Source organism: Staurois parvus, unplaced genomic scaffold (assembly GCF_062004578.1).
Source record: "Staurois parvus isolate SC_StPar_1 unplaced genomic scaffold, SC_StPar_1.0 ptg000025l, whole genome shotgun sequence".
In the NCBI taxonomy this organism is placed as follows: Eukaryota; Metazoa; Chordata; class Amphibia; order Anura; family Ranidae; genus Staurois; species Staurois parvus.
The window spans coordinates 25,607,612-25,634,145 of record NW_028317821.1 but is presented as its reverse complement, the minus strand read 5'-3'; the positions used below and the strand labels follow the sequence as shown (position 1 = coordinate 25,634,145).

The following is a 26,534-nucleotide window of genomic DNA, read 5'->3' as shown; positions in this document are numbered from 1 at the left end:
AGGTTTCTGTTGTCACTGTACCCCCCTTCGTTGCAAAATCTCATGCTTCGCTTTGGTTAAGGACAATTTTGCAGTCAGAGATCAGAAATCAGCCCAGTGAGGTATGATTTGAACTATGACCCATTGGAAGACTACAGAATTTGAACATGTGATAATCTCTAGCACTGCAGTGCACCTATGCACTCATCCTTGGTGTCACACTTACCACGGTAGAAATGTGGGCTATTTCCAAGGAGACTTTCCCTTTCCCTTGGGGGTGCTCTAAACTAAGAACTCACACAGCACCATTTGATGGCTTTGCAAATTTACAAGCTATATATATATATGCTGTATTTCTGTCCATCTAATCCAGAGAATTCTGCCAAACAACACAGCCAGTCTGGTGGCCTAACCTTTCTCTAATGCAGTTATGCAATACAGCTAGGTCACCTTCCTGCCTTCAACCAGTGGACAGTGAAGGAGTAGCAACAGACTCATTTGGTTCTCCCTCCTATCAGCATTACATATGAATGTAGGACACTTGGTTCACCTTTAGTTCTACCTTTCCCTCTCCTAGACAGGAGAATTCAAGATGCTGATATGAAGTCTAAGTCATGTTTGTTCTATCTGCAGTTAAAATACATTTAATGATTCTTTTGAATAAATTTACAACTACATGTATTGTGTTTTTGTATTATATGTCTGGAAATCCTGTTTATTATTATTTATTTATTTCAGGTACTTATATAGCGCCGTCAATTTATGCAGCGCTTTACATAATTATTATACATTCACATCAGTCAATAACCCTCAAGGGGAGTACAATCTAAGGACCCTAACTTACATACATACTCATATTAGGGCCAATTTAGACAAGATCCAATTCATCTACCAGCATGTCTTTGGAGTGTAGGAGGAAACCAGAGTACACGGAGGAAACCCACGCAGGCACAGGGAGAACATGCAAACTCCAGGCAGGTGATGCTGTGGCTGGGATTTGAACCAATGACCCTAGTGCTGCCAGGTAGAAGTGCTAACCATTTAGCCACTGTGCTGCCCAAGTTGTCTGTGAGGGCTGTACTAAGGTTTGGATAAGCAAATTGATTGGAAAAGGTATATCCTAACTATATTCTTGCATTTTTATGAGTGCCTAACACAATCATTTCACAACATTTCTTGGAATACAATAATTTATTGCATCTGGCCACTAGCTAGATTGCCACATAAATAAATTTGTTTAAGGAATTAGTGCTGACAAGCATTTGTTTTCATCCCCTCTACAGGCTTTGCCAGCATCTTTGAAATAATAGCCTAGTCATGTAGCATTGCAAACAGAAATTCATAATGAATGTAGTGAAGCCAAAGCCGTAATCCTGAAATTTGGCTGTCTTCTTCAACCATTATGAATGGAGTGCGTTGAATAACTGTTGTTCAAAACAGCTTCATTATATGCTTGGTTGACAGTAAGTCCTAAAGCAAACTTTTCTAAGTCAGTTACAAACTGTTATTGATTTATTCTACCATATGGATAATGGAGCACCATCATTTTAGTTTAAATAATACATTGTGGGTGAAGGCTAGTAGCATGATACTTATTTCACCTGCAGAACAAAACTTTAAAACTACTTATTCCATTTTCACATTTTCTTATACTGAGAGCAATGCTAACAGATCTTTTTGATGTGTGTCCTTTCTAAGATCTCCTGGGTCAAGGTTTAATGACAGCAACTCAGTTTGTACAAGAATGTTTTTATTAGATTAGTGCTTCTCAAAGTCAGATTAGTTAGTTCTATCTCAGCCTGTGCAATTGCCAATTATTACACCTGTTGTTAAGAGCTTGGATGTCTCCCAGCATTCTCCTTTGCAGTAATTTATACTATGCTTATATAATGTGAAATCTGTTAGTTTATATGGTTAGGGCACATATAAATAAGTGCTGGGTGTCAACCAAAAAGTGCACACAAATCCATTAATTTAGTGTCCTGCAGACTGTAGAATTTCGTGGAAAAATGCTAGTATTACAGAATGAACAGAGTGCTGTAGGTAGCATGATGTTAAAAATTCAAGTGAGAAGACCTTGGATTTTTCATATACAAGTTTTGGTACTGCAGTCACCATTCTTTTTAATTAGTGATTGATGGATGTACAGTACATATCTCTAACAGGTTATTTTAGCAAGACTTAAAATGAGCACAGAAGGCTGGGTGACATCATTTGAGTTCAGGATTGTAGCTCCACTGTGACAGCTTGGGGACCCACGAAGTGGTGATGATATGAATGAGGAGCTGTAAGACAGATGCCTGTATCTGCAGACATTCAGTGCTTTGAAAGTCAGGGTAAACCTAATGCTTGAGACTGTGTGCCAAATGTGTTGCAGGCACCAGTCTTTCTAACAAGCAACTGGTTTATATTTCTGCTATGGTAGCATCTATGGTGTCAATCTTGTCTTTGTCTGTGGTTTAGTTTACAAGTTTGACTAGCTTGCTATATGAAGAATATGATAAGAATCACTTAACCTATGCAGTTTTTGACCTACTGTCTTTGTGACTTCAGGGCTAATTCAGCAGTGCATGTTCCAAATATTTTCAGTAGTACAGACTTGGGAATATGCTGGTGCTTGATCAGTAAGTGAGACTAACAAGTTGAAAGACAACGTTTTGACCTAGCTGTCATGGCACCCCTGGCTCCTGCTTTAAAAAAATGCAGTTAAGAAAGGGTTTTGCAACCTTTGTGATGTGAACAATCTGTAACATGATATATTTTGTTGCAGGAGAATTCCACCATTTGTTTCGAATATACTTCCTTCCTCAAATGACTATGGTGGTAAAATGTTGGGGGGTGCCATACCTGTAGCACTCAAATCAGAAAGGATCTGTTAAGAGCCATGAACCAGTCTTGTTTTACTTACAACATTCCAAATTATATTGATGCGTAAGGGCAAATGCATTCTGGCAATGCACCATTTCTAGCTTTGAGTCTTTAGAGGTGGTACAAGATGAACTTTTGTTTAGTTCTACACTGTTATTTATGGAACTTGGATATTTGAAATGTATTATACTTGTGCAACATTAAAGCAGAACCATCACCCCTTTCCTTATGGTCCTCTCTCTCACATCCTCCCTCCCTGTTACACTGTTGCAAAAAAAAAAAAATCAAAGTTAATAAAAGGAAATACCTTGTTTTTATTTCCTAACTTCATATCCTCAGTCCTCAGCTAGGCATGTATGATGTCTCTAGACCCTGAGCATGCACAGAGACATGCCTTGGGTCTCTCCAGAAGTCCCTGCAGCATTTATCCGCATGCTTGGGACCCTGAAAACTGCCTCATGGGATGTCTACATCACACATCTCAGGAGGCAGTTCATCCAATCCCATGCATGCACTGAAATGCTGCTGAGACTATGCCAGTATACTGACAGAGCCCCATGGCATGTCTATGCACCTGGCAAAGACCCCTGTAGAGTGTCTGGGCAAGATGGCAGCAATGGAGAAGAGCAGTGTAGGAAGAACTTTGCCTGCAAGTAAGACTATGCTGGATACGATGGACTAGTATGTGTTTTTTTTGCTTTGTTATTTTTATATAAAGACAAGTGTGGTGGATATAAAGCTTTATTTTTATTGGTTGAGTGGAGATATTTTTTAAAGCCAAAACATTTATGCATTTTGCTAAAAATATTGAACATTTATAATACTTTATCCTGCATGTTATAAAATAGCCTCAAATGTTCATAAACAGGGGTGCCCTCAGATTTTAGGTAATCTTTATGCTTTTAAATAGCAGAAACCACATTCAGCTTGACTGTTTTTGGGGTGCTAAGCAATCAACCTTTTTTATTTTTTGGGACAACCACTAAATTGCTAAGATAAGTTATGTCCTAGTTTTCTGCAGCTCTCCTTCATTAACATTGATTAGCTAATTCGGGCAATAGGAATGTACAAGTGCATCTCAATAAATTAAAATATCATTAAAAAGTTAATTTATATCAGTAATTCAATTCAAAAGGTGAAACTCATATATTATATAGATTCGTTACACACAGACTTATATATTTCAAGCATTTCTTTCTTTTAATTTTGATGATTATGGCTTACAGCTAGTGAAAACCCAACATTCGGTATCTCAGAAAATTAGAATATTACAAAAGAACAATAAAAAAGGATTTTTAATACAGAAATGTTGGCTTACTGAAAAGTATGTCCATGTACAGTATAGTATGCACTCATTACTTGTTAGGGGCTCCTTTTGCATAAATTACTGCATCAGTGCGGCGTGGCATGGAGGCGATCAGCCTGTGGCACTGCTGAGTTGTTATGGAAGCCCAGGTTGCTTTGATAGCAGCCTTCAACTCATCTGCATTGTTGGGTCTGGTGTCTCTCATTTTCCTCTTGACAATACCCCACAGATTCTCTATGGGGTTTAGGTCAGGCGAGTTTGCTGGCCAATCAAGCACAGTGATACCATGATCATTAAACCAGGTATTGGTGCTTTTGGCAGTGTAGGCAGGTGCCAAGTCCTGCTGGAAAATGAAATCAGCATCTCCATAAAGCTGGTCAGCAGAGGGAAGCATGAAGTACTCTAAAATTTCCTGGTAGAGGGCTGCTCTGACTATGGACTTGATAAAACACAGTGGACCAACATCAGCAGATGACATGGCTCCCCAAATCATCGCTGACTGTGGAAACCTCACACTGGACCTCATGCAACTTAGATTATGTGCCTCTCCATTCTTCCTACAGACTCTGGGACCATGATTTCCAAATGAAATGTAAAATTTACTTTCTTTTGAAAACAGGACTTTGGACCACTGAGCAACAGTCTAGTCCTTTTTCTTCATAGCCCAGGTAAGATGCTTCCAACATTGTCTCTGGTTCAGGAGTGGCTTGACACAAGGAATGCGACAGTTGTAGCCCATGTCATGGATATGTTTGTGTGTGGCTCTTGAAGCATTGACACCAGCCGTAGTCCATTCTTTGTGAATCTCCTCCAAATTCTTGAATGGCCTTTGCTTCACAGTCCTCTCAAGGCTGAGGTTATTCCTGTTGCTTGTGCCCCTTTTTCTACCACACTTTTTTCTTCCACTCAACTTTCCATTATTCTGCTCAGATACAGCACTCTGTGAACAGCCAGCTTCTATAGCAATGACCTTTTGTGACTTACCCTCCTTGTGGAGGTTGTCAATGACTGTCTACTGGACAACTGTCAAGTCGTCAGTCTTCCCCATGACTGCCTAATTTACTGAACCACTGAGAGACCATTTAAAGGCTCAGGAAACCTTTATAGGTGTTTTGAGTTAATTAACCAATTAGAGTGTGACACCTTGAGTCTACACTATTGAACTTTTTCACAATATTGTAGTTTTATGAGATACTTAATTTGGGGTGTTCACTAGCTGTAAGCCATAATCATCAAAATTAAAAGAAAGAAATGCTTGAAATATATCGCTCTGTGTGTAATTAATCTATATAATATATGAGTTTCACTTTTTTAATTTAATTACTGAAATACATGAACTTTTTGATGATATTCTAATTTATTGAGATGCACCTGAATGCTAAACAAAAGATATTTTTTCAAAAATACGTGTTCAGCAGTAAGATCTTTTCAGCATGTTTGACCGACTTCTAATGTTTTTTTTATTTCCTTCGAATTACTAGCTTTATGCACACTTATGAAAAAATACACATTGTATACAAGTTTACAAGTTACCCAGTTTTTAGCCTTTATAGCTCTTATAAATGTCCTCCAGTGTGTTCAGCTAGAAGAAAGATTGCGCATATAATAAAAAAATTATTTAATCTGCCTTGCCTGGATTCTGCTTGCATAGCTATAAAATAATTATAATTTACAATTTACAGCTGTTAACAATTAAATATATCAAATAAAAATGAAAACAAAAAGAAAATACAGATTTAATGGGTTTAAACAATTGTAATTGCAAAATATCTACAATTTGAAGCAACAATTAATAAAAATAAGTAATTAGAAATGTGTGTGTAATGTTTTCTAACATCAGTAATTAAAGAATAGCTTTATCTGTTGTAGTAAAGGCAACCATGCTAAAGCATATTTACTGTATCATCCTTAACTACAAGTTGCATTACCTAGTGAAAAAAAAAGCTGAATACTATTCTTTTACATCTTGTTGACACAGGTTTCAGCATGTATAGGGGCATTGTGTACAGCAAAATGTGGACAAGCATGTGCGGGGCTTTTTAATTCTTTAAACAACCATTCTGATATTAGATATTATTGGGAGCGCTGGCCTATGACTTTATAGCCCAACTCTGGGCTTCTTTTAAATGTATTCATTCAGTGGGTTCCTGCCATGCATCTCATGTGTTAAAGAAGTATTAAACCATCATTTAATAATTCATTATTTTATCTAGTTCCACTTTGCTGTACTTTCAAGGGTTTTTTTTACTCCAATACATGTTTTTTTCACCACTTTGACTGATGCTGACACTGCATTTGTAATTTTAAAAGCAGAGTTGGGCTTTAAACAAGCTGCTAGTGCACTTCTTTAGCACCATTTGAGGTTTGTTTATTTAAAGGAATCAGCAAAGCTGCTTGAAGCTTGCCTCAAAACTTTGCATGCTTTTACAAGTTGCTCTCTGCATCAGTTGCATCACTGCAACTGTACTTCAAAGTATAAACCAAGACGTCTGAATGGCTGCACTCCAACGATCCACTTTATTAAAAGTCAAAATACCAAAATGGCAGGTGACATAGACATTTCAGAGAAAAGGATAGGTAACATGTTTTGCGTTGTTATAAGCTATTATTCATGGTTATGGTGGTCATGAAAAAGCAATTATAACAGCACGAAACACGTTGACCATCCCCATTTCCCTTGCTATGTATATGTCACCAATCATTTTGGTCTTTTAGCTTTCAATAAAGTGGGTCATTGGAGTGCAACAATCCAGACTTCTTGGTTTACACTGCGCACGCGGTGGAAGGTGTGGGTGGGGGGGTGCATAGAGTGAACTTGCCTGGAGCATCCTTGTGCTGGCAATAGAAGCTGTGCTTCAAACCTTTGTATTTTAGTGTGGTTGTTAAAAAATCCTTGCTGGATCTTAGTTTTTTTTTCAGTAAAACACACCTTCTATAGGGATTAGTATTAATTATTTTAAAATGTGTCTAAAATGTATTGCACTTCAGCTGTACTGGATGAAATGTGAATGTAAACTATCTAAATTATTAGAAATGTTTAGATCAACATAAACTGCTCATCAAAGTCCATCTGAAAAGTTTTAAAAATGAGAGCATAGGTTGTGGGGCAAAGCTGAAATTGAGATTCATTATTTCTTTCCACTTTTCCTTTTTATCATTGATGCTTTTGGCATAATTAAATGTAACGTGCATTTTCTGTCTCATTTGTAGGTTGGAAATCTCCCAAGTGATTACATTATGCATGTGAAGAATATCTCCAGAAGTAGTCTGGTAAGATTTGTATTTCTATATTTTTAGACAGATGTGTGTACATGCGAGTAACATTCCATAGCAATATATTATTATTATTATACAGGATTTATATAGCGCCATCGGTTTGCTCAGTGCTTTACATTATAGTGGGAGTGGGAGACAATACAGTAACAATACAGTTCAATACAAGAGGGATTAGAGGGCCCTGCTCCTTGGAGCTTACAATCTAGGAGGACGGTGTGAATGGTACAGTAGGTAGTCACTGTGGGGGATGGAGTGGTTGGAAGAGTACAGGAAAAGTATAAAAATATACTTTTTTATTGGGCAATGTTGCATTGTATCATACCTGAATGTCTGATAAATGTGAAGTGTGTTTTAAGAGAAGCATTTCCTTGAGGTAGTATGAAATCTGCCATTACTGAACTGCCCTGCTAGTTACCTGTCTGTTATGTTGATCCAATGGAAGCGTCTGAGTAATTTCCACAAAAAAAGAGTGCAGATTAGAATTTATTTACACACATTCATACATAAACATACTAGGGCCAATTTAGACAGGATCCAATAAACCTACCAGCATGTCTTTGGAGTGTGGGAGGAAACCGGAGTACCCGGAGGAAACCCACGCAGGCACAGGGAGAACATGCAAACTCCAGGCAGGTGGAGCCGTGGCTGGAATTCAAACCAACGACCCTAGTACTGCCAGGCGGAAGTGCTAACCATTTAGCTACTGTGCTGCCCACATTAGAATGCCTCCTGCTGTTTCTGCTGCAGTTGTTGATTTGCAAAGTGCCAAAAAAAAAGTCCAAGTTCTTCTACTTTCCCTGTCTCCCCAGAACCACAAAAATACACTGCTCAAAAAAATTAAAGGAACACTTTTTAATCAGAGTATAGCATCAAGTCAATTAAATTCCTGGGATATTGATCTGGTGAGTTATGCAGGCCATAGATGGGTCGAAAAACGGCAGATTTTTCTTTTAAAAAACGAAAAATCGGTCGTTCAAGCGGCCGACGTTACCATCAATGGTAAAAAAAATCGGCCGATTTTCATCCCGTCTACAGCCGGCAAAAGTGTCCTTGCAGAGAGCTCGGCTATTTCTGACAGTTCTCTGACAGTTCCTTGACATTTACAACGGTTGCAACATTGTATCTATTTGTTTACATTTAGGATACAGATGTTTTTATTCGGAAACAAATAGATACAATGTTGCAACCGCTGTAAATGTCAAGGAACTGTCAGAGAACTGTCAAAGAAATAGCGGAGCTCTCTGCAGAGACACTTTTTGCTGGACTGGAATTCCTCTTATTTTCATCCTACTTCTTCTTCTTCTTCATCCTCATCCTCTTCTTCATCCTCATCCTCTTCTTCTTCATCCTCATCATCTTCTTCTTCTTCTTCTTCCTCATCCTCTTCTTCTTCTTCTTCCTCATCCTCTTCTTCTTCATCCTCTTCTTCTTCTTCATCCTCATCCTCTTCTTCTTCTTCATCCTCATCCTCTTCTTCCTCATCCTCATCCTCTTCTTCATCCTCATCCTCTTCTTCTTCTTCATCCTCTTCTTCTTCTTCTTCATCCTCATCCTCTTCTTATTATTCATCCTCATCCTCTTCTTCTTCTTCATCATCCTCATCTTCTTCTTCTTCTTCATCCTCCTCTTCTTCCTCCTCATCCTCTTCTTCTTCTTCTTCATCTTCATCCTCTTCTTCATCCTCATCCTCTTCTTCTTCTTCATCCTCATCCTCTTCTTCTTCATCCTCATCCTCTTCTTTTTCATCCTCTTCTTATTATTATTCATCCTCATCCTCTTCTTCTTCTTCATCCTCATCCTCTTCTTCTTCTTCTTCTTCTTCTTCTTCCTCATCCTCTTCTTCTTCTTCATCCTCATCTTCTTCTTCTTCCTCATCCTCTTCTTCATCCTCTTCCTCTTCTTCTTTTACTTCTTTTTGTCTTCCTCTTGCAGGTCACTGCTCATGCGCAGATTTTTTATCGGTAAAAAATCGGCCGATTAGCCCATTATTGCCGCGAAAATCGGCCGATTTTTTTCCAACTTTACCAAAAAAAGAAACAGCCAAAATCCCGAAAAAAGGCCGAACAAATAGCCCACTAACGATCCGAAAATCGGCCGATTTTATTTTCGGCAAAAAATCGGCCGATTTTCGACCCATCTATGGCCTGCATTAAGTATCAGAGAGGGTTTGGTAATCAGTTTCAGCTGCTTTGGTGTTAATGAAATTAACAACAGGTGCACTAGATGGGCAACAATGAGATGACCCCCAAAACACGAATGGTTTTACAGGTGGAGGCAACTGACATTTTTTTGCCTACTCATCTTTTCTGTTTTTCACTAGTTTTGCATTTGGCTAGGGTCAGTGTCCCAGCCACTGGTGGTGAGAAGGAGACAACAGTTGCAGCAATTATTCACAAATGGAAGAAATACAAAATATCCATCAATCGCCCCCGTTCTGGAGCTCCATGCATGATTTTGCCTCATGGTGTAAGGATGATCATGAGAAAAGTGAGGCATCAGCCCAGAACTACACAAGAGGAGCTTGTGTATGATCTCAAGGCAGTTGGGATCACAGTCACCAAACAAACTATTGGTAACACAATACACTGCCATGGATTGAAATCCTGCAGCATCCGCAAGGCCCCCTCCTCAAGAAGTACATGTACAGGGTGTCTGAAGTTTGCCAATGAACATCTAAATGATTCAGAGAAAGATTGGGAGAATGTGTTGTGTTCAGATGAGACCAACATTTTGCTCTTTGGCAATAACTCAACTCGCTGTGTTTGGAGGAAGAAAAATGCTGACTATGACCTTAAGAACACCATCCCTACAGTCAAGCACTGAGGTGGAAGCATTATGTGTCGAGGCTGTTTCTCTGCTTGGATGAGAACCTTCTTCCTTCAGCCAGAACACTGACGGTGGGTCATGGATGGGTCTTCCAGCATGACAGTGACCCAAAACATACAGCTAATGCAACAAAGGAGTGGCTCAAGAAGAAGCACAATAAGGTCATGGAGTGACCTAGCCAGTCTCCAGACCTTAATCCTATAGCAAATTTATGGAGGGAGTTGAAACTTTAAGTTGCCAAGCGACAGACAAGGAACCTTAAGATTTAGAGAAGAGTGGACCAAAATGAGATGTGTGCAAACCTGGTATCCAACTACAAGAAACGTCTTACCTCCGTGCTTGCTAGCAAGGGTTTCTCCACTAAGTACCATGTCATGTTTTGCTTGTGGATCAACTACCTATTTTACTCACTGAACTGAAACTCAGTTTATAACATTTGTATCATGTGTTTTTTCTGGATTTTTAGTTGATATTCTGACTCCATTATTTAAAATACACATATAATGAAAATTATAGACCCTTCATTTCCTTGTAAGTGGGAAAACCTACAAAATCTGCAGGGATCAAATAATTTTCTCCCCCACTGTCTTTGATGCAGGTTTTTTTACAGTGACAACACATTTTATCACTTTAGTTTTAGCAAAAGACCTGAAAACTCATTCCCTGTGTATATACGTAGCACAAGGAAACCTTACCCTCAATACCTATTGAGTTCAAAGGTAATAAGGAAGTTGGTTAAGCCCATCAGGGAATATTCGGTAACATGTATTCTGTTTCATTGATCTCTTTAGCAATGTAATGTAGAGACAGACATACTTTAAAGAATTAGTGAAGGTACAATAGGTCAAAAGTTAGCAAAACTCTGGAACTCAAGTGGAACAGATAACATCATCAGAGCTTTTGGCCTTCTAGTCATGCAATTTTACGTAAGAGTACACTCTCAAACATTCTAAGTGTTTTTTTTTTTTTAAGGAAAAAAAAAATTTTGTTAAATCTTTAAAAAGCTGTAGTTTCCAAGGCAACCAAAATGTTTACATAACTGCTGCCCTCCCTAGCTTTCAGTAGTCACCTTTTATACTACCCTATATGCTCTGGAAGATTTTACCCCCTTCATGACCAGGCCATGTCATGTTTTGCTATTTAGCACTGTGCTACTTTAACTGGTAATTGTGCAGTCATGCAATGCTGTACCCAAACAAAATCTATATATATGGGCAGCACAGTGGCTAAATGGTTAGCACTTCCGCCTGGCAGTACTAGGGTCGTTGGTTCGAATCCCAACTACGGCACTACCTGCCTGGAGTTTGCATGTTCTCCTTGTGCCTGTGTGGGTTTCCTCCCACTCTCCAAAAGGCATGCTGGTAGGTGAATTGGCTCCTGTCTAAATTGGCCCTAGTATGTGTATGTATGAATGTGAGTTAGGAACCTTAGATTGTATGCACCTTGAGGGTTAGGGACTGATGTAAAGTGCTGCGTAAATTGATGGCGCTATATAAGAACCCGAAATAAATAAATATATATTTTTATTTCACACAAATAGAGCTTTCTTTTGGTGGTATTTGATCACCGCTGTTTTTTTTATTATATAACCGAAAAAACATTAAAAAGTTTGAAAAAAAAAACAATAATTTTTGATATAAAACATATCCAATAAAAAATGTCTTCATAAATTGAGGCCAAAATGTATTCTGCTACATGTCTTTGGTAAAAAAAATCCCAATACGTGTATATTGATGGTTTGCTTGAACGTTATATTGTCTACAAACTATGGTGTATGCTGGAATTTGTTTTTTTTTTTACTACTAATGGCGGTGATCAGTGATTTATAGTGGTACTGTGATAGTGTGGCAGAAAATCTGACACTAACTGACACTGGGTTGGAACTGAATGACACTCAGATTGTCAGTGACACTAATATAGTGATCAGTGATAATACTATACATTATCACTGTACTAATGACACTGGCTGGGAAGGGGTTAACATCTCAGGCTAAGCAAGGAGTTAAGTGTGTGCCTAAAAAGTGTTAATTTGTGTGTGCTGCTTTTTACTAAAAATCGCTTTGTTCCTTCTCCATGCAAAGCAGGGAGAAGAAACAAAGAGATAATTCCCTCTGTACAGAGCCCTTCTTTATGAGACAGTGCTGGGTCCTTAAGTGGCCAATGAGCACCAACCAACACTGTCACCACCTTCTCCCCATATTTGCCCATGGGACCATGGAAAGAAACCTCCACAGAAGGAAAGAGAAGGAAAGGTACAGATGGGAAGGTGAAGGGAGTAACAATTAAGTGAACCTGATGCCGTAGCCTTTAAAGCGGTAGTAAACCGCAGCTAAAAAAAATCCCCTGTATTGCATACTAGCACATTTTAAAGGACTTACCTTAAAACGAAGCCCTCCAGATGCACGTTGTCACCACTTCAGAAGCTTCTGTCTTTACCCAGTCTTCCTCTCTGGGTTTGCTAGCTCTGGCCATCTGACTGGCTGAGCCACAATGACGTCACTGCCACGCATGCGTGGAGGTCCCAGGGCACGGCAGAGTGCTCTGAAGGAATGGCACGGGTATGCCGTTCCTTCAGAGCACATGTGCCGGCTCTCAAAAAGACCGAATATCTCCTAAACGGTGCATGTTTAGGAGATATTCATTTTACCTACAGGTAAGCTTTACTGTAAGCTTACCTGTAAGTAAAAGTTTAAAAAAGAGTTTATTACCACTTTAACTTGACCCTGTGCAAAGGTTGTTGTAGAAATGATTAGAGCTTTAGAAAATCTATTTGTCCTCATTTATGAATCCCCAGAAGTAGCAGCATACAATATCAGCTTACCTGTGCACCCTCAGTAAAAACAACAGCAAACAGACATTTTCCCAAGCAGTTGGCAAAAAGTGTGATCCATAGAAACTCTCTTTTGCAGCTGTCTGTAACACTAATTCTTGCCATATAGTACAAATGCCTTTAGGCTTTTTACACAGTGGGTTTGGATTGGAGTGCTTAGAAGTGCAATGATGCAGTTAGCGTGTATTGAACTGAACAGTTTAATGTACACAATTCACAACTTTGCAGCCAACAACTTCTTGTATGAACTCTTAGGATCCATAAGTAAACAGATTAATCATGTATGGTATATGACAAGTTGAGCTTCCTCTTATAATTGCGAACATTTACCAAAATGATTTGGCTGTACAGACAAGTGTTTGCTCTTTTATAGATACCTCCAGCATATTGTGTAAGAGCGTGTCAAACGAGAATGTAAAAAGTCACTAGCTTACAGCTGAACTATTTTTAAGAAAGGCAAGTGAGTGTCCACACTAATTATATGCCTCCTGCATTTTGTACAAACAGTTCTTTGTGTTTTTTTAGCTAAATACTTTACGTGCATCTCTTTCAAACATCGCCTGCAGAGGTGGGGTATTATTCAAAACTTTGCTACAATTTACTGTCCAAACAGCTTGGGGAGACAGTATTAAAAATATGACCAAGACTCATTCCTGCTCATACTACCCAAAATTAAAAAAGGAAAAAGATGTTTTGGAGTTTCTTCCTAAAAAAAAATGATGATGGGATAGTGTGAAGGGGATCATGCAATTCCAAACAGAGCAGATGTAAAGAATATTGCTTGTCTTTATTGGTAATACCAAGTGCTATTATATTGAAAAGGTGTATTTCAGTGAAATTAGTCCACTAGCTGAATAATTACCAGTTTCAGTAAAACAGCAGCAAAAATTTAATAAACACATCTTAGTGCACAATCCAAAAACTCCACCCAGGAAGCTTATTCTGTAGAAATACTGTCTATGCTAGAGCTAATTTCTTTCTTAAAATAGAAATTGTCTATAATTTTAGCTAATTTACGCCCATTCCTATATAAGGGACAGCATTTCTGCATGATATATTGTGTAACTGGAAATACTAGTCCATAAGCTCGTTAAACAAATTAAAATGGGACACTGTAGCATTCCTATTCAATGTTACCCACAACTTGAAATTCCAATTCACTAAGCGGTATCTTACCACATCTGAGTGTGTGGTAAGATACCGCACAGCTACTAAAAACATTCTTGCATGTTTCAGCTGTCAGCGGGATTCCCTGCTGACAGCTGAATGTAAAATAAATTGCTGGCATTACCCGGCAATTAACATTTTTTTTAAATGCGTGGGGTCCCCCCCATCCATACCATGCCCTTTGGGTCTGCTATGAATTTTGAGGAGAACACCCATGCCAAAATGTAAAAAAAATTGCGTGGGAGTCCCCCAAAATTCATACCAGACCCTTGTGACGATTGAGTGCCCCCCTCCTGAACCATACCAGGCCACATGCCCTCAACATGAGGGGGGTGCTTTGGTGCATAGGGGGCTCCCCTCCAAAGCACCTCGTCCTCATGTTGATGTCCCCACCCTGTCCCCTCTTCCCCACAACCATGGTTGGTGGTTGTGGGGATCTGCGGGAGGGGGCATAATGTGCTGTGATTGGCCAAAGAATTGCACCTGACGTGTGGTCAGATGCATTGCTTTGGCCAGTCACAATGAACTGTCAGGGCGCAGTGCATTGTGGGGCATGGCGGGCAAGCAGAACGCCCTTACCATTTGACTCTAACATCAAGCCCAACACTATTCTTCATAATATGGGGTTGTTTTGTAAAACAATTAATGATGATATTTAAAAAAGATTTGTCCACAGTTTTTTAATCTATACGCCACAACTCTGAAAATGTAAGGCATGCTGTAGTCTAAAACAATTACAGTAAAATCTGCAAAATAGTATCTAGTTATATCCAAGAGTCATGTCATATACCCACACAGGGCTCTGTACAGAGTGCAGCGATGTGGCTGTTTCTTCTCCCTGAAAAGAAAGGAGAAAAAAACAGCCACATCTATTAGAAAAAGCATATCACACACATTACACATTGTTAAGCACACAATTAACCTTTTTATTGCCCCTAGAGCGGGTGTCGGCAACCCGCGGCTCCAGAGCCGCATGCGGCTCTTTTTCACCTTGGCTGCGGCTCCGGAGCACACTGCCCACCGGGTGACAGGCAATAGGGCAGCAATGGGCAAACTACGGCCCGGCGGACCTTTTAATCCGGCCCGCGGAGCTAGGCTCCCGCTAGGCTCCTCTCACAGTCCGCCCTGAAGACCGGTGTAGCATGAAAATCTGTCTCCTATGAGGATCTGTCCCCCTCGACATATCTGCGCATGTGCCGGAGATCGCCGATCGGCTGCTAATGCCTGAAACTGGCACATGCGCAGATACGTCGAGGGAGACAGATCCTCATAGGAGACAGATTTTCATGCTACACCGGAACGGCGCGGGAACACGGCGAGAGGAACGCACGGAGCAAAGGTAAGTGAATTGACACAGGGGGGACTTGGGGACTTAATATGGGGGATGAATTAATATGGGGGATGAATTACTATATGGGGGATGAATTACTATGGGGGATGAATTACTATATGGGGGATGTATTTTCAGTTTTAAAAATGTGGCTCTCAAAATAAATTTCAATCGTGGTTTTGGCGAGATTTGGCTCAGTTGAAAAAAAAGGTTGCCCACCACTGACCTAAGGCTATGATTGTGATTATGACGATACACTGTGGCCCTGATTAACCCTTTGCTTACTGGGCCCTTAAACCCCCTTCATGACCAGAGCGCTTTTTGCAATATATGCAGTGTCGGATTTGTTTTAAATGTTGCAATGGTTTTGCGGCTCCCAGTCTTTTTTTCCCTCTCGGAAACGGGTCCAAGTGGCTCTTTATGTCTTAAAGGTTGCAGACCCCTGCCCTAGAGGTTAACCCCTTCCCAGCTAGTGTCATTATTACATTGACAGTGTACAGTATTACCACTGATCACTGTATTAGGGTCACTATTGATGTAAGTGTCAGTTAGTCAGCTAGTGTACCTCCCAGTCAATGTCTGCTAAAGCCAGATTGCCCGCCACACTATCACAGTCCCAATATAAGTTACTGATCACCGCCATTACCAGTATAGCATCATAGCTGAATAAATTCTAGTATATATACCATAGTCTGCAGACACTATAATTTTTGCACAAACCAATTTATATACACTTATTGAGATTTTCTTTTACCAAAGACTTATAGTGAAATACATTTTGGACTAAATTTATGAAGAAATTAGATTTTTTTGATGTAGAGGTCTTTGACCCCACTTTTCTTCACTGCAGTTAAGCATTAAAGCTTGGCCACCAGCATGCCCCAGTACTGATTGGAAAGAGTGCCATCACCGTACAGTACAGTACACTAGGGCCTGAATAGTATAGAGTGCTAACCCTCCCTTTTCCAATGTGAATCCCACTGATCAGGAGACTACAAGGTTGATATCAAGACATATTCAGGAACTAGATTATTTGTAATGGTTTCTATTGGATACATAACTAGATTAAATGGTCATTTATATTTGGAAATTACCATTAAATAGGATTTGGATGTCTGCAATTTGTGCTAGAAAGAAAGGTTAATACGAGGACACATTGGGGACCTTATGGCAACAGAAGACATCTGATAAATTTGGCTTAAAGATACTTCTGTCACCTAAAGCTACACACAGACAGCTATTTTTTTCAAATATCTACTATAAGTGGCAGAAATACACTTTCCAAACCTGGCTAGATGTTGCTATTTAACATGGATTTCCAGTCATTTGTTCATAGTGTCATGGTTCTATGAAGCTAAAAATTGAAGACTTCAGAAAAACTGTTATATACCTGACAATTTGATTGTTTTCTTTGTAAATTCTGTCAATTTTACAAGATCTTTCATCATCTCTGTATATCATTCTGCACGTCCACAGTCACCTGGAATGTTAATCAAATTTCAGATATTTGCTTTATCTTCGATGCATACCTTTCTGGCTAGTCCACATACAATATTGCTGATAAATATTAAGCATTTCCTCTTCATTTGTTCAGATGCCCTTGGCACTTACATGCAGCAGTTGATTAACATGAATCACAGTTTAAGGATCTTGCCCTGCCTTATAATTGTGCACTGTATTAATTTAGAAATATAGTATAGTTTAGTATTCTGTAAAGTTCAATTAGTTCAAAAGTTCAAAATATATTTTGTTTCCAGGCATAGTAAATTTTGGTTACAATTTTGAACTATAGTTTTATTTCTGGTTTAGACTCTACTTTGTAAAACAAAGGCATTGTAATAAGAAAATGATTTTGGGAAAGTGCTCCATAAAGTGCCCTTATAATGTAGACTTGCAGCTCTTGACAGAACGCTTAACCTTTTAATTGCTTTTGCAGAGAAATTATTATAAAAATGTCCTAACTTAATTATACTTCATTTATTTTTTATGTAAGATTATTTAAAATTTGCCAACAGATGTCAGGTAGCTCTCCAGGCTATTATTCAAGTTTAGTTTATTAGGTTGACTTACTGCTGTGCTATCAAAACACTGCATTGTGAATAAACCCGAATACCTTAGGGAGTTACCCTGATTTTAAGCTGGCCATAGATTAATTGAAATTCGGCCAGTTCAGCATGTACTGGGAGTGGTAAAACCCATTTTATTTTGCCATCCTTGTCCGACTTACTTCTTCTCCAATAGACACAACTGGAAGTGAGAGGAAATCTCTCCAAAGGGCAATTCACTATTAGAGATTTTATACTGGAACAAGTACCCGTATTAGAAGACCTTTCCTGTATTCCTGTTCCAGTGTTAACTCAAAATTCTTGATTTTCCCTCACTTCTATTACTGCTGACATTGACAGTGAGAACAAATAGAGAGGGGGGAATCTCCCTAGTGGAAGAGGTTCTTGCTCTTCCCTACTTTATCCAAATGAAAAAAAACTTTGGCTTTAGATACACTTTATTATATTTAAGTGATCATAGTCAATTGAACTGGGCCTCTGAAGAGTCCTACTGTACCATTAAGGCTCCTTTCACATGGTGTGGACCCGTAAATGCATACACTTGCTCAGTGGGGGATCATCCACTGAGCAAGTGGATGACAGGTCTGTGTCCACTCCACTTATGCAGAGCGGACACAGACACAACCTGTTGTTCTCTATGAGCTCTGAGATGGAAACGAATCGTCTGTCCATTTCCATTGGATGGAGAACAGATCCCCATACATTTTTATTAGTGGATCAGATGCTGTTTGGTTTCTATGCAGGGCTGCACCAGAGTTTGCACTCTGCACACCAGAGTTTACCGGTTTTAGTAAATAACCTCCATGGTTTCTAGAAACATGAGCACAATCTCTGTGGATACATCATTACATTCACAGTGTTTGCTTGTAAGCCCCTTGAGCCAAGTGGTATTGTTTGGATCTTAGACCCATTATAGCAAATTTATATGCTGGATTCACTAAATTTTATCGGGTTGTGGAGAGTACATTATTGTTTCAATTTCTGTCAGTACTTCTCTAGCTTAGTGTGAGATGCTTCTTATACTAAAGATCTTTAATTTGCCAGAACCCAAAGGCTGAAGGTTTTTTTTTTTTAACTTAATAACTCTCCAGAGCTCTTTTGAATTCTATAACTGTGTAGAGTATTTTTAGTCATGCAAAAATATCCACTTTCCCATCAAAATGGTTTTTGTGCACAAAACAATGAACATCTGTACTAAATAAAAAAAGTCCAGATGGCAATTGTGTGGAAATATAGTTTGACATTTCTGACATAAACCATTATGTCATTTTGTTGTTAAAAAGTTTCCCCTATAGAGAATGTTTTCTATTAAATGACCATGTTTTACAAGTATACAGAGATGTAACTATTTTGATGTTTGTATTTATTCATAATTATATTTGTATTTATTCATTTTTTTATGTGTCTTTTAGTCAAAACACTGCTGGTTATACGTTATGGTATATGAAATGTCAGCACGCCTTGGAGAACTTTCATCCAAATTTTCAAACACATCACAAAATTATCTTATAATAGACAGCCTTTCTCTGATATTTCGAGAAATCAGGATATGTATCAAGCTCTCTGATCAAGAGGTACCTATCAGCTCCTTGATAGTATTACATTTTCTAATTTATTGATTGTATTATTAATAATAAAAACAATTTATCTGTAATTTGTAACTTGACAAAAATGTGACATTTTGTAAGTCTACATCCTTTATTCCATTATTACAGAAGTAAAATATCATTATTCCATATTATTAGTTGTATGTTCACATAATATTACTGCTAGTAGACAGTAAAGATTATTTTTTATCTTATGAAATCTCTTATATATATATATTATATATCTTATAAAAAAATAACTATAGCTACGCAATCTTCACTACATTCCTAGGAAAGCCTGTATTAGTGTCTAAGATGCAGTGAGGATAAAGACAGATTGTCTTGTGTTCATTCACTCATTTTTAAATTGATTTTACTACCCAAAGTTTTTTTAAAATAAGAGCAGTTAAGCTTGCTTACCATAAACTTTGTATGATTTAATAAATTACATTCTGTATTCAGGGTTCTTTGCTGGGTTCCAGTGATTCTGTTTAAGATTTGCAAATATTACATTAAAGCTTATTCTTTTATTATCCACAGATCATTAAGTGTTTAATAGTTCTAAGATAAGAGGAAAACATTAGCGTGAACATTCTTCAGTCTAAAAGAAATGATTCTAGTGTAGGACAAAAATGTATTTTCTTAAAAAAAAAATCAAGAGCAAGTAAAAGGGCCTCCCACAGAGTACAGAATGTAGCTGCAGGCCAACACATAATTACTGGAAGAAGCTGAGCATTCTTTCATGCGTGTGCAAATAGGTGAAAGTACTTAATCCAGTAGCAAAAACATGCCCCCCCCCATCACGGTGCATGCATTATATGTACACTGAACTTACCGTAAATATTTTGCATTCATTCTGAAAATTACACATACTGACAAACAACATCACTGGCAGAGCTAGTAGTAGTTAATTACATTGAATTTGACTTGTTCTGTAGACGTTTCAAAGCTTTTCAAAGCTCTCTCCAGTTCTCAATAAGATCCTTCACAAAATCTTGGGCATTCATCAAGTGGATAAGGATAGCTCATAAGCAAGTTCAGCCAGTGTTTACTATCATGATGGCTGAATATTGAACGGCTGTTCTTATAAATAGATTAAAAAAAAACCGTTTTACTAAAGAACTATTAGTAATATTATTGTACAGTTTTGTGATGTCTTTCCTTTTTTTCTACCCTAACAGGACTTTGTATATGAATATTTAGAAAATGTTTCTGAAGAGATGTTCTCCCCAAGGAATTTTTTTAATTTGGTTACTGAAACTATTTCAGTTTTCCGAGAAGTAAATAATACACACTTTGATGATATATGTATGGTACCTACAAGTGACCCTAGAGCAGGTACGTTTTATATCATATGGTTTTGTTTACTGCATATCCTATGTTAATATTAATTTATGGGCTCAAGAAATGTTTTTCTTATTTTTAGGAGACTCAGTTACAAAAGGAAGCATACAGTATGCTTCAAGTAAATTAAGAAATGGCAGCATATCTGGTAAGTACACTTTATGACTTATGTTCATGTGATAGTTGTTTTGATATGGGTTTTTTAACTTGTTTGAGAAAGAATTGATTGTGCTACAGTTTGAACAATTACAGAAATAGCAGGAGGCTGTATTTTCAGTAAGCACTTTTTTGTTATTTATTTGAATAGTTTTAATATTTTTTTTATTGATGTGTATGACTTTAAGACATTTTTAAATTTGCTGTTCTTTATTTTTATTGTTTGAATAAATCTAGAGATGTGTTGATTAGCCACTAGAGGGGAGCTCTAAGTGACTTATTGCAATATATCTATTACATAACTGGGTGATGAGATATTGGTCACACAGAAAGAACTTTGTGTTCCATGAGTCAGCTGACGCAAATGGGTTGATTTACAAAATGTATACAAGCTATTAACTGTGGAAGGTGTATGCACACTGCAAAATGAATGTTAGTGAATAATGTGAGTCCGTTATCTTTTTAAGTACCTAATTGTGTTAGCAAAACTCTTGTTTCTTTTAGTTGTATGTATTGGCATCAGGCTGGTGTATGAGATATGCTCAAAGCATATCTAACATTAGCTACTACTGCAACTGTGGGCTGTCTCTCAGATAATACTTACTAATAATTGTAACGAGACCTGGGAATTACTTTTGTTGCTTAGGGCCAGTTCATGCCAGAATGCAGTGCAGGAAAGGCATGTTCTGGGCACATTTACTTCACCACAATTGAAGGTGCTACCCTTGTGATTTGCAGGTGCCAATATATTGTTAGCAGCATCCCAAATGCAGATCACAAATGTGATCAGTTTTCAAGCACCAGTTTTTCGTAGTATCGCAGTTTCCAGGTTAGGTAAGGCAAGACTAGGCAAGTTTAAAGCTGCAGATAGCATTCACGGTAGGTTCCTGGTATAGAATTCATCCTATACCTGTATATTTTTAAAGTATCAAAAGTACAGGCATTACAATACAATTATTGGACACTTTTGCATTGTTTAACAATAACAATGTTAGAAGGTGTAAATCCACTTTAATACCCAGGGGATCCCAGTCTTTGAAATACTTGGGAACCAGTGAGCTTCCCATATTTCCCATTCCTCTCATTATATGCTGATTCCATTAAAACACACAAGAATGAGCAAGCTTTCTTAGCTAAATGAATTTGCCCCAAGACATATAAATCACCTTTATTATGAAATTAATTTATATCTTCAGTTACAGACATCAAAGTTAAAATTTAAATTTAGATATATTTTTAGCTCACTTAAGATTTAACATTGCCAGGAAGTTCACTGCTTATTAATTAGAAAAACATATAAATATGGTTATGCATGATAAAGAGGGGTGTAGTGATTTAATGTGTCAAATTTCAGTTCTTAATTTTCCAAAATCCACTCTTTCTTCATATGGCTGCATATTTAATGAGGCTAAAAGCAAGTTTTAGTAAACCCTTGTTTTATTAATAGTAAAGAGCAAATCACAAAAATTGCTAATTCACTGATTTTCCACATCTTGAATATTTGTATACACATCTGGGGAAAATGTGTTGCCCATAGCATCTAGCCAGATTTTACCATGTTTCATGTTACACTGAGAATTTGGCTGTTATGTTGAATATGTACTATAACTTTGGGAACAACAAAACTTAAAAGGATAGCACACACATAGCTCCTATAAATGTTCCAGCAAACACACTTTTTTAATTAGCCTTGGCTCTTCTATTGAACTTGTATACTCTTCCATGTGAGACAGCAATTCAAAGACCCTCACTTCTGCTTACCTCAAATGAACACTAGGGGCAGATAGGTGTGATGAGAATGCAATGGGTTAAGTAATGGCTTCAGACACCATAAATTTAACAGGTCTAAAATAAAATATAGATATTCCTAAATGTTTACATTTTTAACTTTTTTACACTGCCTATTTAAAGTATATCTAAGAGCAAAAAAACATATGCAGTATATTTCTGCAATACATGTTGATTTACCAAAATACCTGTTGTTCTACCAAAATGCACTCAGCCCCTAATTTTCTGTTGTGGTCTGGCAACATACAGCCATAATAATTTCGGCCTTGCCAAGTTATCTTTTGCCAATCCAGGGACAGGGACACAAGATAAGGTACAGCTCTGAATGTTTAACAAGAAAAAACTTTTTTTTGCACCCATCAAACAATTATTGAAAAAAAAAAAAATGTGATGTAACAAAGCAAAAGGAGGGAGCAAATAAGAGAAGTCCATAGTTAAGAGTGACATACACTTTAAAGCGCACCAAACCCTCCTTTATAGCCAAGAAAGTTGCCACCTTGGCCTCTGTTTGATCTGAAATTGCCATGGTACTGTACATGTGATCAGTTATGACACCAGCCATTTCATGGCTTGATGTTATGGTTAAGCATAAGCAACTATGACATGGCAGCATATGCCTTGAATGTAACTGCTTTGTGAAACTGGATTAAATTGACGACATTGTTGAACATCTCTATCACCATGACTCTTCAGTTAAACTCAGCCAGCAAACTATTTTCAAACTTGTTCAGCTTAACCATTCTTGCCAACACTATTTCACAAAGTACCTGCTGCAGAAAACAATTTTAACATGTCTGTGAAGCACGTGAATTTATTGATATTTATAATAAGTATTCTAATGTTATACAGTTCAATAAGCAGTGTTCCATATCAGATTAACCTACTCCAAATATTTACATTGTTGCATATTCCTGTACTATACAGTATACACTTTACCTTTCACATTCTAAATAGAGAGACATTTGGTCTACTTCAGATACTTCAAAGTTTGTATTTTTTTTCTTTTGTTTCTCTTTCTTACTTTACATCATAACTGGCAATCTTTTATAACAATTAATCTTATTTATAAAATATTTACACGGAATAGGAGTTTGGAAAGAATGGAATGTGATGTCATAGTTGTATCTCCCATCTAACTGCTATGTTTGGTATTTCGTTTTGGTTCTGGTACTTTTAGGATGTCACACAGTAAAGCATGTTACATAAATGATTGTCTTTTCATCAGTACAGCTTTTGTTGACTTTTACGTTACAAATATGGTTCAATAGAAAGAATACAGTGTATATGCAGTGAATGTTATCATTTTTAGCCAGCCATCAATCCAACAAATTGTAGACATTCCTGCTCATTGGTGACATTATATATATTTTTATACATATATATATACTGGAGGTTATGCAAGAATTTATTGGCACATGCTTTTTAGACACCCGTCTGGGAATGTTTTTCCCTTAAAGCAGAGTTCCACCCAAAAGGGTAAGCTCGGCTTGTCTGCCTCCCCCCCCCCTTCACTGCCACATTTGCCACTTTTTGGGGGGGAGGGGGAGCAGATACCTGGTTTCGACAGGTACGAGCTCCCACTTCCAGCTCAGTTTGCCATGGCGAACTGAGCCAGAAGTATGGCCTCACTCCTTCCCCCCGAAGTCTTCTGGGACACTTCACAAGTCCCAGAAGATTGCCAGACCAATCAGGAGGTGCAGCACGACTCGTGCATGTGCAGTGGGCTCCCAGCTGTGAAGCTGCAAGCTGTCACTGCCAAGTGCACACAGTTGAGATTCTGGCGCCAGGGAGAGAAGAGGGAGAGAAGGGATGGCACAGGCAAGCACTTCGCTGGATCTTGGGACAAGCGAGTGTGTTTGTTAAATTTCAGCAACTACAGTTTTTGTAGCTGCTGACTTTTAATAAACACAAAAAACGACCGGAAATCCACCTTAAACAAATAGCCTTGCGTTCACTTTGAACACCTAATCATGTGCAAAAAATGTTAAGTATTTTGCACAATTGGATGATTGCAGTGTATCCAACTTTACTGAGCTGGTGAAAAAGTTCTTTGTTTAGCAAATCAACTCCATTGTCTTGTATTGTCAGTCACTGCAGATAGGGTATACAGAAATTCACCCTCCCCCTTAGCAATGCATTAATATTTCAGTTCCTTTAAAGATCTTGAAATGATTTTATCTGAAATGGCTCATGTGCATAAATGCCAACAGATGTCATTAGTACAAGTTCCGCACCTACTGCAAGAGGAGAATTAAGTCATATGGCTTAACATAATATTGTGCATTAAAGTACTTACTTCCCTTCTTTGTAAATTACCCTAAAGTGCACAATGACTACAGAACTGGCCCATGCTGACTTTGCAATCCTTACCTTGATGAGGGTAACTCCAAGCTTTGAATTCAGGGATTTTTACAATGGTACTGGGTAAACTTTTGGATCATATTGCTTCAAAAAATACCTTATTTAAATAGGTGTTTTAGAATCTCAACACAAGCCCATTTTCTGTATCTGTCAGAATCTGGACAACAGCTCCGTTATGTGTTTACTCTTTGAATAAATAAGGGGATAATTAAGTTGCACAGGTTTTAGATTCTGCTACATTTTTTACATGATATCTTGACATCTTTTAACTGATTGCAGAGAAACAGACTGGGGAGAGCTGTAAATGGATATATTAATTGTGTAGCTTCAGATCATTTGGACAGATTTTGATAATTTATGAATATGAATGTGTCAGTTATACTTCTAGCTATGTTGTTTTATCTCAAAACTATTCCAGCAGGTGAAAAGTACGTCATTTGGTTCCTCTCCAAAATATGTGAACTGCCAAGTACAACACTTTTAAGAGCAAATGTTTACTTGAACTTACATTTTGGATATTCCGCATGTGATACCTTCATAGCAAAATAGACCTTGTTATTAACACATGAGTATAGCAAACTACTTGATTTAAAATTGTAACTAATTGAGAATGCGCAATTCATAATTTGGCTTCATTTATCAAAATGTATTGCAAATGAACTGCTGTTGAACAAGTACTTGAGAGTTGGAGATTAAAAGTTTGAATTTTCTAAATAAATAATAGGATCTCTTTATATAAACATTAAAGTTACAAAAAAGGTTTTCATTTTCTGTGGAATTCTTATTTGCTAAGTCGAAAAGTGCTTCACAAGAATCTGTAGATGTGCTAAGAAAGCCAAGGAGCAATGAATATAATGCAGTCCTTGATCTGTGCAAGGACATTAGATAATACTGTGTTGGGTTTATTTAGTGATTTAGAGCAGTGGTCTCCAAACCAAGGCCCAAGGGCTGGATGTGGCCCTTTTCTTGTCTTTATCTGGCCCTTTTGGCACTATTCCTCTCACCGATATGAGGCTCTATTCATTCCACAATGAGACACCAAACTTTCCAGTGACACCAACAGTGGGGCATAATTTCTCCCAGTGACACCAAGAATGGGGCACCATTTCTTCTGCTAATGCCAGTGATGTGGTACTATGTCTTCCAATGACATCAATGATGGGGCACAATTTCTCCCACCAGTACCAATTATGGGACACTATTTCTCCTCCTACTAACCAAAGATGCTATGTAATTATTTACTCCCATTGACCACCAAGACTGAGGCATTATTTACATTTACTCTGGGGCATTTTCTACTCCTAATAGCCACAGTCCAGCCCCCGTAATGTATGAAGGACAGTAAACTGGCCCTTTGTTTAGAAAGTTTGGAAACCCCTGATCTTGGGTAAAACAGTGATGTGCAGCAATGTACAGCAGCCAATCAAACATCTTTCAGTAGCTTAGACCAAACTGATGAAAATTCTTTCATATTAGTTCATAGATGACCACTACACTTTGCACCTTGTTTTATCCATTAATACATATATTTCAGCATTTTCTATGTGTAGATTTCATGCCTTTTGACACATGAGCTGCTGAAAAATAAAAATGTTCCTTAGATATGAGACATATGTTTTTCTATATCCTCATTTACAGTATTTATAGAAAT

The 26,534-nt window shown here is 37.9% G+C and overlaps 1 protein-coding gene across 1 annotated transcript in view; it reads left to right on the top strand.

The window, feature by feature from the left end:
• The window catches only part of KITLG (KIT ligand), an 86,842-nt gene that overhangs the window by 49,014 nt on the left and 11,294 nt on the right, over positions 1 to 26,534 (top strand). The window contains exons 3-6 of the mRNA XM_089652477.1: positions 7,364 to 7,423; positions 19,061 to 19,222; positions 20,416 to 20,572; positions 20,661 to 20,726. Of these exons, the coding sequence (XP_089508603.1) occupies positions 7,364 to 7,423; positions 19,061 to 19,222; positions 20,416 to 20,572; positions 20,661 to 20,726 (445 nt within the window). The remainder of the gene's footprint in view (positions 1 to 7,363; positions 7,424 to 19,060; positions 19,223 to 20,415; positions 20,573 to 20,660; positions 20,727 to 26,534) is intronic.